General features: G+C 37.6%; 1 protein-coding gene across 1 annotated transcript; it reads right to left on the bottom strand.

Moving 5' to 3' along the window:
- Window positions 1–1,933: 1,933 nt before the first annotated feature.
- LOC135429711 (ubiquitin-conjugating enzyme E2 H) lies at window positions 1,934–2,983 on the bottom strand. The gene is made up of 2 exons (XM_064684148.1): window positions 2,872–2,983; window positions 1,934–2,756 (listed from the first exon to the last, which is right to left on the bottom strand). Exon 2 carries the CDS (start codon window positions 2,658–2,660, stop codon window positions 2,091–2,093), a length of 570 nt encoding a protein of 189 aa, XP_064540218.1. The 5' UTR covers window positions 2,661–2,756; window positions 2,872–2,983; the 3' UTR covers window positions 1,934–2,090.
- Between the last annotated feature and the right edge of the window lie 12,588 nt (window positions 2,984–15,571).

The raw sequence follows: 15,571 nt of genomic DNA, 5'->3' as shown, positions 1-15,571 counted from the left end.
GATTATAAAGAACTACTCTTGTCTGTGGGTTGTCAAAAGTAAATACAAGAAAGGCACAAGAATGCAAGCAGGATAAATGCATTCAACTTAAATAGCGATGAGCACAAGTCTCAACTGATGCATTATATAAATGTTATGAATAGCTCGAATAACTATTCAAAAAACACAACACGTTCTCAAGTTCACAGACAAATATTGTATTAGCATTTTCTTCGACCTTTTGCGAGTTGAATGCTCCATTCATTCAGGCGTTAACCTATCTGATCATAGATGCCAACATGTTGCATCTCATTTGATGCGTGTGTACAATTCATTAGATTCCTGTCGTTTGCATGCAGACGATGTCATTTTCTATGGAATCTTCCACTAACGGCATCATTTCGATGTCGGCATCGACTTCGATGTCGAAAAAGTCATTTAAAGCTGAAAACGACTATTGCATTAATTCGGGCCACAAAAACGAAATTCTATGAAATTCGCTTGACTTTTTTTCTGGCACTTTTTTCCATTTGCTACACGTGCAACCCATCAACTGGCTGACTGCCTGCCCCACTGGTGGTTGCCCCATTGTTGTTGCCGGCGCATCAGTGTGGAACGTTGCACAGCGACGTCATTGGCATTAGCAAGCGGCAAGTGGCAACTGGCAGGGGTGAGGGAGCTGGCGGATTGGCAAATGCGAATACTCCTTCAACGATTTAAACCAATTTCAGGCAACTGACGAATTTCATTTCATCGTGTTTTTCACTGGCCATAGTTGTCTGCCCTTGAGTATTGATTTGCCTGCTGTTGAATTTTGGTATATATAAAAAACAAAAAAGGAAACGATAGAATACTCCTAATGACAATGAAACTAAACAAACCGTTCCCAAAATTGACAATCAGACTTAAAGATTAAAGTGGTAGCTGCTTGATGGAATTTCCACCCTTTTCATTAGCTTCTGGCTTTCATTATGCTTCAGCAGTCGACGCGCAATTTCTTTGGCTAATTATGTGGCAGTCGGAGAATTTTAATAGGAATATTTGCGATAAAGTTATGCGAACTAACTGGTAACAGGAGCTGTTGACGTTGAAAAATGGACGAGACGAGGAATTTGCATTTAATTAAGTCGTTGGGCAGCTACTGAGAAACTATAACAATTTCAGAGTGTCTAAAATGCAGTAAAGTACACATTGATTAAAATTAAATTATATTCTAATTCTAGTTAAAGTTTTTCAAATCATATCCTTTGTTAAATTTTTAATAATAAATTACCTAGAAATAGGCAAATAACTTCAATTGGCGCTTATTGCCAGCTGTGCTATTCAAGTTTCTCTTAAAATTATTTATTTGCCGTTTGGCTTTGGGCAATTTGACACTCTCAGGACTTTTTAGCATTAAACGCATTTGTGACCTGGCACTTAAGGCATTCAAATCGCAATTTCCACATGATTGCGACGCATTAAATAATTTGTTTGTCTGCACTTTGACCCCTTTGTTTGACAATCGCAAATTTATGCGGCGAACTCAAGTGGCAATTAGCTGCGATACGCGTGAACCTTAAGCCTTCGTTAATATTCAATGAATATTAAGAGGTTGTCAATATTGAATGCTGCTTTTAAGGGTATTAAATCGGTTGCTTTGTAAATTACCCAGAAATTGATCTAAATTAAGCGCGAGTAGAGCAAGCAATATTAATTATTTATAGTAATCTACAAAAGTATTCACAAATAGTCTATTTTGTTTAATGAGGTTGATCTTAAGATATGTACATTTACAATTTATAAATTAAATTTGCGCCATTCCAAAACTCCAGTAACAGTTTCCTGTAAATCTGAAAAAAAACGTTGAATGCTTAGAAGTTATTAAAGAAATATTTTCTTTGTTAACCTGATCAAATATTTCTTTTTCCTGCTTGAACTTCTTTTCAGCTGAGAAAAGTCTTGAACTCTCATATTTTGTCTGTTACTTTTCGTTTATTAGACTATAAGACTTTCGAATACTTTGTTAAATACATTTTCAATACAAATCCTGATCAAAAGAAAAAAATATAGCATTTGGTAGTTCAAGGAAAATGCACACTACTAAAAAAAAACAAAAGACCAGCCAACAGTTAATCGTCATCATCATCGGATAGCAGGTCGGACAAACTCAAATCCGAGGAGCGTTTCTCGAGATTGTAGTTATCCTTGGATTGACCTGGCAAGACAATCGGTAGGGCGTACATGCGAAGAAACATGGATACAGTATCACGAAAGTCCTGCTCGGAACGCTTCATAATGGCCGCCGCATGATGATTAAGCGGATCGTGAGGATTCGGATGCCGCAACAATTGCGGCAAGAATGTCTCGAATATATTCACCAGATCATAATTGGCCGACCAGGCCTGCTTAAAGACATTCATGCACACAAGCCCGGTAGTGAACTCTATATTCGGATGCAGAATCTTGGTAACGAAACGTACGCGCGGCGCCTTCAATGGATATTCCTGGGGCATTGACACATTCACCGTCCAGACGCCACCCTCGTAAGCAGTGCCCATCGGTCCCTCAAGGCGCACGTCCAAATTGGTCATGTCGTCGTCAACGGTTGTGTGATACCCCGCAGCCAACAGCCTGTTTACGTCGCGGTTCAGGCGGCGTCCGGCCATGGGCGAGGTTGTGTTCACGACTACATTGGCCATTTGGTCTCCTGTTATTCTACGTGTGTCTCCGTATCGGAACTACTGAGATTTTGAGTGCACTCGTCTGTTCCCAGCGGTACCTTCAAAAGCATTCATCTGGCAATGAATCGGTTATTCAAGTCGACTCTCATTTAACGCATTTGCATGCGCCACAAGACAACAAATATATTTAAAAAAATACTAATTAAAAAAAAAATATCCCAATACTTACATATAAAAGAAACGAAAATTTTGTTACTAATACATTATAATTTTATAAAACTATATATCAGTGCCTACTTTGCGCTCGAAATCGTGCGACTACTCACATGTCTCAAAAGAATATATGGATTAGAATCAAATCTATTTGCCAGACATTTTCTGGAATATCCCCAATATGGTTTTTCATACTATAGTTCTCTGCAAAAGTCGCGTAACACCCTTTTTAGTTTGTGGTTTATTGATGTTTTTGTGTTTTTAGCGTTGTCGCATTGCGCACAGAAAACGCTTTAGATGCTGTAGCTCGCTGGCAAATACCCTTTACTCTGATTCATATTATTGTAGACGGTGTATTGAAGCTTTTGAAGCGGTTGGTTACTGGTTGTATCCAAGACCCTATATACCAAATTTAGCTTTAAAAGCTCCTCCAATCTCCGAGATAGTATATATAGGCGGCAAGCTTATATGATAGAAAAGTCGTCTATAATGTCTTGGCTGTAAATTTCAATCAAATATAAAATTCTGATTCGTAATCGTCTTCACTCGTGCGTCACATGCATTTTCACTCGTTATACATACCCCCTCTGCACATATTTTAATTACAGGGTGAAGAAAACATTTTGTCAACGCGCCAAAAATGAATTTCATTAATTGCGCGTGGGTCAGATGCAAATATTTTTGGCTGCCCTGCCAAACGCTTGTCGCGGGCTCCCAGGCAAATAGTTACGTATGCAGTGCTGGGCTGCTGGGGTATTGTTTTCCAGCCATCTCTGTTATCTATTCTAAATTCTAGGAGCACTCACTCAAGCTTGAATACATTTCTGATTGTCGGCCATAGATAAACATTTCTACCGACTGCACTCGTGTATCTAAAAGATTGCGAGATAACTTCAACAGCAGTGCATTAAAGTTAAATGGACTTTGCACTAAATGCTGCAAATTGCTGCCATAGCAAACAGCATACGACGGCCATGTGTACACTCGCTCGAAAGTATCTGCAGCTGCCGCTGCAGCTGCAACTACAACTGCATTTGTATCTGTATCTGTATTTGTAACTCTGTGTGTGTTCATGCTCCTCTCGCTCTCTCTCTCCCTCTCTCTATCTCTATCCCCCTTCGGTCTGCACAATGGCAGCTAAAACAATGGTAAATAACGACTAGAAAATTGTTAAAAATGTCAACGATTCTTCCCATTGCTCAAATCCTTGCCCCTGACGCGCGCAATTCAACCCAGCTCCCTCCCACCTCGTACCCTTGATGCCATACCCCAAATTCACAACCCTATCGCACTCGTCTGTAATGTCTGCCCGGCTGGTTGTGTGCGTCTGGGTCTGGGTCCGGAATGCGCATTGTTGCAGTTTTCACAGTTGAGTGCGTTCATTGTTTTCGCTGTCAGCGCTGCGCGTTCACAATGAATAATTAGAATTTGTTGAAGGTTTTTACGAATATACCTCGCCATGCCTCTAGCGGGCATGGTAAAAGGAAGGGTATATTAAAATCTACACAGAATAATTATTCTTCAGGAATTAAACATAAGACCACAAAAGTCTTTTCTGATCCGTTTCAAACGAATTTTTGATTGTTTTATTTTAACTTGAATTTAAATTTGAACTTTTTTTATAAGAAAATAACAGGTAGTCCGTTTAGTTCTTTCAACAACCTTCTGGTTTTAACATGAGCAGCCTTTGTTATCTACCCTATAATTGAAAGCCTATTCCTTTTTTAAACGTTGACGAGTTTAGAATTACAAGCGTCAAGCAATGACAAAAGTATAGCGTGTATATCCGTGTATATCAGAGTCCATTTTCTATTTGCGAAAGCTCTTCCCCCTTCATCAACTAAACAGCGGCCAATTACTGTAAATTAAAGGGTATTTTGTTGCTTGGTACTTCCATAAGCAATACTCTTACTTGTTAATCAATTTGTTGACTTGGTTCGTGCTACATTTAATTTGAGTGCATGAGTGCCAAATTAACATTTCCCCTTTTATATTTTTCGACTTCCCAACTTTATTTGGCTTTAGGCATTTAATCCAATTGCTGCGCTCTGGAATACTATATCTTTTATTGGCGGACTGTAAAATTTAATTTCTTATAAATTGTTGATTCAGTGAACACTAACTGTGCAATACAGTTTTCAGAATTGGCTATAATCAAATTAAAGTTGATAATCAAATAAAATACGATTCTTTAAGCAGTTAACTGGCAACATTTTCGCACTTACCAGCTGTAAGTGAGGGCGACGTACGCCTAAATGTGATTTTCAAGTGTATAAATTAAATGTTTTAATAGATGCCATTAAGGGCGTTATCCGCCATTAAAACAATATGGAAGCCCAGACTGCGGCAATTGTCTGGCCCCGTCCGCCGCGCAAGAGACGGGACCTGAAATGTGATTATCGCGCGAAATGAACGTGAAATTAATGCAAACTACGCGCCAGCCCTGAAGCCCCCGAAAACTGATTCTGAAACTGTGAATTAAATGAAACAGAAACTGGGACTGAGACTGAGACTGAAGCGGAAGCTGGGGTTGCCGTCGGCTGGTAATGGCATTAAGAAATAAGCCCAACATGGGCGTCAATTTTCGGTATTCTTTTTTATGCCACATTGTTAACTCTCGGTAATGAAGTTGTTTCTGTGTTTAACCAGCGCCGACCATGCCAAAGGCGACCACAAAACCGACAACCAACACTTCAAAACTAAAACAAAAAATAAATAAGTGGAATCTGCTCGCCGAACATTGAATACCCTTCTAGACATATGTCTTAGGGGTTCTCAGATATCTGTAGGGATTTGTGGAGATCGTAAGAGTTAAGTTTGCTTTAACTTCTTCTTTCGATTCTTTCTTTAAAAATATGTGATTTATAAGACAAATGCTGAATATATTTTTCTCATATGTGAGAAGCATGGTAAATCTCCTATATGCTTTATTTAGCTATCTCGATAGACGAGAAAGTTCATCATAAAATAATTTAGTTCTCCACCGATCGTTCCTATATAGATATCGATTTCCGATTTCGAAGCTAATCTAGATTCCTAGAAAAAACAAAAAAGTGGAGTCTAATATATAATATATATAATATAATATACAACAGGCACCTTGGGAAAGTTGTATCGACTCGGCTGTTGTTACTGATCAAGAATACATAGATACATTAATGGGATCGCAGATGTCTCCTTCTAAGCGTGTCGCACTTCATGACAAAAGTATAATACTCCATACAAGCGGATACAAAAGGGGAACAATTTTCCCACTTACCTGAAACAATATATATGTTGTTACTGATCAAGAATACATAGATACATTAATGGGATCGCAGATGTCTCCTTCTAAGCGTGTCGCACTTCATGACAAAAGTATAATACTCCATACAAGCGGATACAAAAGGGGAACAATTTTCCCACTTACCTGAAACAATGGCGTATGGCAAAGAGCAAACAACGCCCAGCACTGCCACTAAACAATGGCCCGAACAATGGCAAATGACAAAAGGCGAACGTCAAAAGGAAAACTAACAGTGGGGCCTACGAGATGCAGAGACTACTTGAACGTAAATGAAAGCAATGACCACTGTCCATTGCCACCTGTCGTCAGCAGTTAAAATTACTGCAACACACGGGACGAGAAATTTAAATACTGTAGAGATAAATATTTAAAAAGTTAACGAGGAAAGATTGAGCTTGAGCACGTGAGCAGCGCATACATACAGAGAAATATTAGCGAGAAAGAATAAATCAAATATATTATCCTTGATTTCAAAGATAAAAGAACCCTCGACTTACTTGGCAGTAAAAGCAATGGAATAACCATTGAAATGAGTGCTGTATAAAGACTTTAAAGATTAAACTCTTGAAATCAGAACTTAGCTTTCAATTTAAAATTTTTAAAATGTTTCCTTGATTGCAATAGCAATCTTTTCTGTACAACAAAAGTTTTCGGCGCTTTGAGCTTTAAGTCAAAACGCGAGCTTAATTGCTTGCGCTCAATTTAATTAGGCTCAATTACAGATTTTGAGAGCTTTAAGAGTTGTTTGGCATTAACGTGCTTGTTTGACCTCGTTGTAAAACTCAAGTTCACCTTTTTAAAATCGTTTCAAAGGGCATTCGCTACAATTTTTGCTAAAAACATTGAATAATTAAATACTATTGAATATTTACCAGCTGCAGAGCAGCGTTTGCTACCTTTTTAAGATTTTGTTTGAATAATTTCGTGGGCATAATTAAAGTATGGAATTTAACGGGGCTTAAAATCGCATGGCGCTGGGCACAGCATACAAAGTCAATTTGTTGCTGTTTGCTGGTAATAAAATATTTGTCGAGCGCCATTTACAAAGTCATTTGCAAGCTCAATGTGCTTTCAAAGTAATGCGCTCCACCTGCCCTTTTAGCGCCTGCCTCCCTATTGCCTCCCAAGCCCCCTTCTTTTCGAGGGGTACCCACCAAAGCAGTTGTTTTAGTCTTTATTGCTTACGCTTTTTGGCAGCGCCAGCGAAAGCGTTTACAATTTTATGGTCTCAGGTTTCAGGTTTTGGTTTTCCTTGGAACCCCAGGATGTCAAAAATGGATGAAGTGAGATTGGAGCGAGTGGTGCAGGTGCAGGTGTAGATGCAGATGCTGTGCCTTGCGTTGTGTCGTTGTCGTTTATTTAAAATGTCGTAAATATTTGGCTTTTGCTCGCATGGCATAACATAATATTTTTCATTAAAAATGATCAAATTTCTGAAAATCAGCGTGGGTATTGTGGAAATTTCAATTTCTTGAAATCACAAGAAAAAGGCAACACTCTTAAAGTCTAATTTCCATTAAAAAGAATCTATACAAGCTCTTTCTGTTACATTATTATTCCAGTGTTGAGTTGTTGTAATCGAAGTCTGTGCTATCGATAAGCATACGTCGATATGCACATCTCTAATAACAATCATTCTTCAGAGTTAACCAACACTGGCTGCTTGCAGATTTACTTAAAATTTCAGCTTTAATTTAAATCTCAAAAGTCCTAAACGAAAATTGCTGCAAATGCATGTCGTAAGCTTCAAATAAGTCTCCTAATTCAATTTGAACAGTGCTGACAGTCGTGTAATAAGCGTAGTTCCCACATATCGCATTCGGCTATTTGAGCGCAAATGTGCCAAACTTTTACAATAAATCAGAAAATTTGTTACGCATTACAAGCAGGCGAAAACTTTTTGCCACGCCAAGTAGAAATTTGTTTACAATGCTGCTTGCAGACAGCTGCCTAAAACTAACTCTAACTGCAGTTCGGATTATTTTTCCAAACCGAATCATGGTATTGAAGCCTCCAGCCTGCTCTTCGGTTGTCTTTTCTATGAAGTCAGTCATTCGAGGAATCTCCTTTGTTCCCATGCGTCTAACAGCATTAAACTGCTTATGTTTTGTTATACACCTGTCGAATATCCTATGAAAATAAGGTGCGTTAGTCGGGAAAGCTCGACTAAGACTGTTCTTGCCCTCTACTTGAATAAATTGGTTGTTTATTGTAGTTTACTCTATGAAATTTCAAGTTTAGTTGGTTATTACACTAAAGTATTCGTGTACTTAATAATCAACCTTTTTCTTGTGCTCAATTTATCTAAATATTTTTGCAGCCGGAATAACTGTGATAGCTTATCGCATAGTTTAGGCAGTTCCGAAAAAAGATGCTTACCTACTCAATAGGCTACTTTTGCCTTACATTCAAACATCAATATTGTAGTACTCTGTATGATCAGCTTATTGCCAGCTTATTGTACACATTCTGCACTCACTCACTCGAGCACGAGAATCGAAGAATTGTCTGCTTGTCTGTGCACATATGTACATACATAAATTTACAGATTTAAGCTTCTAAGACGGATATTTATATGTCCAGAGTGTTCGTTTAATCAATTATTAAATTGTTTGCTTGCTTGTATACAATTTGTCATGTACACACTGTCCGCATTACACTCAAATGCACACTGTGCACGGCATGTTGGTTACGGTTTAGAGTGGTCGGGGGCTTTTCTGGCCAAAGGAACTGCGTGTATTAACTCGATGAGGGAACTCGCCAATAAGTACTGAACCAATGAACACATTCAGTGCGTTCAGCTATAATAAAAACAATGCTCCAGTAGCCAATGTTGATGGGAGCTTGGGCTAATACAGTGGAATAAATTTGGGCAAATATCAGATTTAAGTATTATATATATATTATAAAAATTTAGGAAATATATTGCATAATGCGAAAAATATATAAAACGCATTTGCCTTTAAATAAATAACAGAAATTATATAATGTGACATAATTTTGAGTTTGTACATGAGAGAGAACGCCGGCTCAAGCCCAGTATCAAGTAACATCTTCTAGTGTTGCATTGAAATTGAAATATGTTTAAAGGATTGAAATGTGTGGAGTTCGGAGTTCCATATTTGTGCCACGGTGCACATTAGCTTCCAGGTTTTGCTTCAACGTTCGCTGGTGGAGCAATCAAAGTCCGTGACGAATGAACTTTAACGATTATGGCGATAAAGAGATTTATCGATGAACAAATCAACTGAAACAATACACACACACACACACACACTCACTCGCGCACACACTCAAAACACTCGACGCACCGCTGCGCTGAGTGTGTGTTGCTATTTTACCCTTCCGGCTTTATGTGCCGCCGCCCAAGCTCGTGTGCCTAAGAGTACTCGAGAAGATTGAGAGGACGACAGACTCACCCGCTGCCTGCTGCCCGCACCCCGTACCCTGCAATCGGATTCGCGTGTGTTTTATTGAGCTCTTCATTGCGCACACTTATGGGACGATTAAAATCGATTTAATCCATTCAAGGCATAAATCAGTTGCAAACGAGCCAAAGCCAAAATCCGAGTCAAGCCAAAGCAATCGAACACTTTGTATCTAATACTTGCCAAGGTCAGTTGCCCATTATTGCGAGTGATGGATGGCCATGGCCAGAATTTTACTTATACCACAATACTGGACATTACATTAGAATCATCTCTGGAGTCTATTGTTCAGGTTAGGCTATTCAAATTCAAAACTCATTCATCATTTATTTTGATGCATTCCCCTACAGCTTCGCGCGTGACATGGAAGTATTTATTGTTGGCAAACTGAATAAATTGAACAATGTGCACACGATAAAAGCCTTTTAAATGTAAATATTGTATTTATATTGATGCAAAAATTGTTTATTGATTCACAACACACACAAGCTCGCAAAAAACAGCGTAAACTGCAAAATTGTTGCAATCGGCACGAGCTGTCGAATGGATACAGTTTCAGGCATAAAACATAATAAAGGACTTATAGAACTATGTGAGATAAATAGATCTGCAATGCGAATAGTGTGAAATGTTTACCTTTTCCACAAATAAATATTTGATATGCGGTTTTCATATATGCATACATTCTATACCACAAACTCTATTGTTTATAGCTCAGTGATACCAAAACAAATAAATATCTGTGTGATGGACTGCGCACCGTTTGGTTTATTTAGTTAATCTTTGCCTTGGGCGCTTAGATTAACAATAAATTCATGTTTAATATTTATATAGAGTATACGCATGGTTTGATCTCGGAATTTTTTTTTTCTATCTCTCATTTAATTAATTAGCACCTTTTTACATATTCAGTACAAAGAAAAAAAAAGTCATCATTTGCTAGATGTAAAGCTTGCAGCCTTGTTATTGTATTTATGTTTTGTCTTAGTTTATAAATTCATTAAAAATAATAGGACTTTTAAAAGATACTTCGTGTAAATGATAACACAATAAGAATATTTGATTCTATAGGAGCCATAACAGTTTAAGGTTCTGTGGATTTATGACATAATTGTATTTCTGTTCACCTTACTGTTAAAATTATAGCAGTAATGGGTACTGTATAAGCCAGAAAAATACTTCAGAAAGATGCTTTCAGTAAGAAATTCTGACTACAAAACTTCTGTAGAATTGATAACATAAAAAACTTTCACTATTAATGTTAAATAACAGTAATGAGTTCTGTACGAACTTTACCAGTATTTGAGAAAGAAACTTACAGTGGCGGCATAACATTTTTGGTTTCAGTAGAATTCTTAACATAATTTTAATACTGATATCATTACTGTTCAGCACTGCAACAGCAATGGGTGCTGTACAAGCAGAACAGTAATTCAGAAAAATACTTCTAACTATTCTGGCTGCTGTTGAAATTTTAACACAATAATAAAACTGTTGCATTAAATGTTTAATAACAATATTTGGATCTGTACAAGCAATAACAGTGATAGTTTCATAGCGCTGTCTTAAAACTGTAATCAAATCCCTTTTCCATTTGTTGTTATGACAAAATTTTACCTTTATGCCCAGTAAAGTATGCCAGAATTTCCTTATTCTAAATTTTCATCTCTTACATAATGAAATTATCGTTATGACCAACTCGTCTAGCAGTTGTGTCCTTCTGCTTGTTGCATGCCCCCAAATGAGCATTCAAGCCAGCTGCTGGGTCGCGCTTAAAGCATTAATATTCATATGACCTAATCGGTTTATGGCTGCAAAAATCGTTTGCATTTGCACTTGGCACGTCTTCTGGACATGCAATTTTCCAGCTTTTCCGCTTTTGCAACATTTCAGCAACTTTTGCCTTTCGTTACCATATGGGCGGGCATTTGCATACCGAAACATGTTGAATTCAGCAGCTACAAAAAAAAAATAGAAAATAAATACAACAACGACACAGACAAAATTGTGTAATTTCGGGTGCGTAATATACATATGCAAATGGGCAGACACATGGCTAACATGATTATGCCAGAGTGCATACAGTGAAGCATCATTAAAGCGACGCCGTTGCAACTTATTAAAGTGTTCGTTTCAATTAACCGCAATTATGCAAATTAACGCCGACAGCGCTTCAGCTACAGTAGAGCTTGTAAACTTTGCTGCTAGTCGCAAACATTTTTAACCTGTTTGGCTGGTTCCCAATTTCGTGTACTCGTGTTTGCGTGTGTGTGCGTATGTGTGTGCGTGTGTGTGTGTGCTTACCTGTATGCGCAGTGTTGATTCCGGCATAGTTCCACAAATTTGCACATGCGTAAACTAAACCGCTGCCTTGATTAAACTACGGCACACACAATGGTCGTTAATTGGAAATTAAATATCAGATACGTTCTAGATTTAATTAATGCCAGAAAATTGAACAATTTCTAATTGCAGCCAACTATTGGTCCAACTGAATGTTTCTTTGAATTAAAGTATTATTTAAACTACGGCCTACACAATGGTCGTTAATTGGAAATTTAATATCAGATACGTTCTAGATTTAATTAATGCCAGAAAATTGATCAATTTCTAATTGCAGGCCACTATTGGTCCAATTGAATGTTTCTTTGAATTTAAGTATTATTTTCTCTACCTTCTTGATTAGAGCCCTGGTTTTTAATTGAGGATTGTTTCAATATATCATATATCTTGCATTTTATTTATAACACTCTGTTGCTTAACGAGTAAAGCATACAAAATTTAATTGCCCTTAAAAAAAAAAAGTATTTTATTAAACTGAGAGCCTGAGCTCTCAATTTATTTAAATTAGCTTTATAAAAGTAAGCTCACAATTTTAAAGATAAAAGTTGAAATATATAAAGTCTTTTATATTAATTAAATTGCTTTAAAGAGCTACAGCGTATTCATAAGATTACAGTTTATATAAATTTTCTCGCCTTTTTAGCTTGAAACAAAAAATCAAATATCAAATACATATATGTGCCTGCTAAAATTTTATTTGCCAGGAGTTATTATTGCTTTAAACTCAAATATTTCTTAAATTTCTTCATTTCCTTTTAAATTATAATGAAATTTCTCTCAGTAAATACGTCAACCATCAATTGCATCATGACAAAACTTTAAGGAATAATTTCAGAAGCTTCGCATTTAAGCTTGAGAGAAGAATTATTGGCATGCAAGAACTTAATTTGCTTTCAAAGAGAATAAGTATTTCCAGCAGTTGCTAAACATTTTTCTTGATTAAAAAAGAAAAGAATATATTGAAGTGTTTTTAATTTTAATTTTGGCTTTGCTTTGTCTCATCTCTCGATGAATAAATTGAAACAAATGGCAGCACATAGATCACTTCGGGCTGTTGCCGTCTGCGATTTGTGGTGCATGGCATAAGATAGTGGAGAGGTAGGGAGGAGGAGTAGGGGTTGGGATTGGGATTGGAGCTGTAGCAAACATCACTTTTACTGCCCACACAAACACATTTTGCGTTTTGACCAGAAGTATCTACGGTTGGCCGGACAACCAAGATATTGATTTTGCAGCCAGCCTAGAGTCAAGTTGTGTTGAGTCGAGTTTTGCGTTTTGTGTGTTTGTGTGCTTGGATATGGGACTAAGTAAGTTCATAAGTGGCAGCTGTTGAGGCTATTTATCAAATTTTAGCCACTTACACGTAATAGAAAAGTTGGCATTGTTGCGTATGCGTTGCATTGTTAATGATTAGTATAAGCCAAGTGTGGAAAACCAGGCGCAGCAAACGGAAAGTTTCTGTGTATGTACGACAAAATCTTTCGGGCCAAAAACAATGATAAATTAATTAATTTTCCGGGGTTGCCGACATGTAACACAAGACGTGCATAGAAATGTATTAAGTTAATTAAATCGAGCCGAGTGCCAGAGCTGAATCTTTAAGTTAAACATATTGTAGTTGGTTAATTTTGGGCACAGGCTCTGCATTTGATTAGCATATTTAAAGGATGCGGAAAATCATATTTCGCGGCATTCCAGTAGCCGCAAACAAAAGCCTTTGAGTTTAAAGATAAGCACGGCCAAGCAGGAGGTATGTATTGTTGTGAAGCCAAGGGTGCGGCCTGTAAGCAGATAATTAAGCGCGAATGCCGAGAATAACAACGACTGCAGTCTAATCAAAAACTGATTCCGACAACAATGGCCAACGCGCCAGGACAATGCCACACAGACGGGAGGTATTCCGTGTATGCCACAGTTTGACATTGGTTTGTTAAACAGAAATTTGATTAGCCGCCTCGCAGTTTAAATATTCAATTTGCAGCTTTAAGCTGATAGTTTCGTGCTATTCTTAGTACTCATACGCCACGTGGTACGCGCGGCCGTGATGTGCAGCCAACACCCAACACCCAACATCCGCATTGGCATGCGGGCGCTTTCGGCACGTCTATCGAGCTGTCAGAACGTTTATCACTTGCCATCATCCGATTTGAGCTATTGGCCAAACTGAGATCCCATCTCACGCACACACGCACACATGGATAATTTATGCAACAGCAACAGCAAGAAGCAGAAAGAGAAGAACTGAAACAACGGACTCATCACTCATCACGCACAATGGGCCCCATCGATTGGGCATCGCCCTTCTCATAGTTTTCCTGCTGGAAAGCCAAAAGCTGAAAAGTTTTTGCCCGTAGGGCTGTACATTTTTCAATTTTTTCTTGAATTTCCAATTGGTTTAAAGAGGAGAAATGAATGCTAGAGTATTTAAACCCAGCGGGCTAAAAACATAGACGAGGAGCAACCAAATGTTTGTTAAGAGCGCTCGACTATCCCGACTTATCTCGTTAAAAATATCATAATATATATGTTTTAAAATCCATCACGGTAATATGTGTCATAGAATCGGTTGTTAATTTATCATTTGTGGCCGCACTTAATCCGATCCCCTTGAGTTATCTATACTGTTGATGTTGTTGAAGAATATAGCTTGCTGGGTTAAATGTGTGCTCTTCCCTCATAACCCTCTCAGTCATAGCTTTCTCAGCAGGGTATAAACAAAAAGCGCATACGAAGCAATCGCCTTCTCGAATAGCTGCCTGTTTTCAGCACCCTGAGCTGTCCCCCCTGATGCAACCGAGCCGAACCACCACTCCCACTCCGCGATTCTCAGGCCCGCACATTGCAGTGCATAAAATGGTTGGAGTAATCGCTATTATTTTACCTCCTGACGCTTTTAGCGCATTTCTGAACTGGGTTGGAAAGGTGTGTGCAAATATTTGTAGAGTTTTAAAACGCAATAAGCATGATTTAGAAATAGCTGAAAAGCAAGTGCCAGAAAACTTAAATAGTTGAGTTTAAAGTCACATTTCGTTTTATGTGAATCAATTGAGCCGAAAATGAATTGAATAAAAACATAAACCATAATTATATATTTGCAACATCTGCTCCTTGTACGCTGCATTTGCTTATGTCAACATTCAATTATTTTTTAATTAAACTGATATTGAGTTTGATTTCATTAAACGTGTTTTTTTTTTTAATTTAATTAAACAATTAATAAATGTTCTCATCATTTCAATTGGTGCATTTTTAATTGCTATTAACATTGTTAATCAGTATAATAGCTTTTAATATTCCGATTACAAATATCAAACTGGCATTGTTCAGCAACAAATGTGTATTTAATTAGTGCCATTGTAGAGCATTGTTTATAAGATTATCAAGGGACAATAGGCCGATAGACATTGAGAGGGTATTACTATTGTTAACTAATTGCAAGGTTTGATTGTTAAATTGACCAAGCCACAAAGCACTTGATGCAACTGGAAAAACAGGTCCCCTTGCTCGTAACCTAAGCTGCAGTATGCATGTTTAAGCCGAAGACCAAACGCAGTTCGCCTTTCAATAGTAATTTTGTAAATAGCTTTCTTATAGCATTTAGCAAATTGTAAGCTCAGCTTTTTACTGTAAGTTCAGAAACACGTCGTTAACAATATTTG

This window comes from Drosophila montana, unplaced genomic scaffold (assembly GCF_035044405.1).
Source record: "Drosophila montana isolate Dmon_TW-CO22-7 unplaced genomic scaffold, ASM3504440v1 contig_2669_1, whole genome shotgun sequence".
NCBI lineage: Eukaryota > Metazoa > Arthropoda > Insecta > Diptera > Drosophilidae > Drosophila > Drosophila montana.
This window is presented reverse-complemented; position numbering and strand designations above follow the sequence as displayed.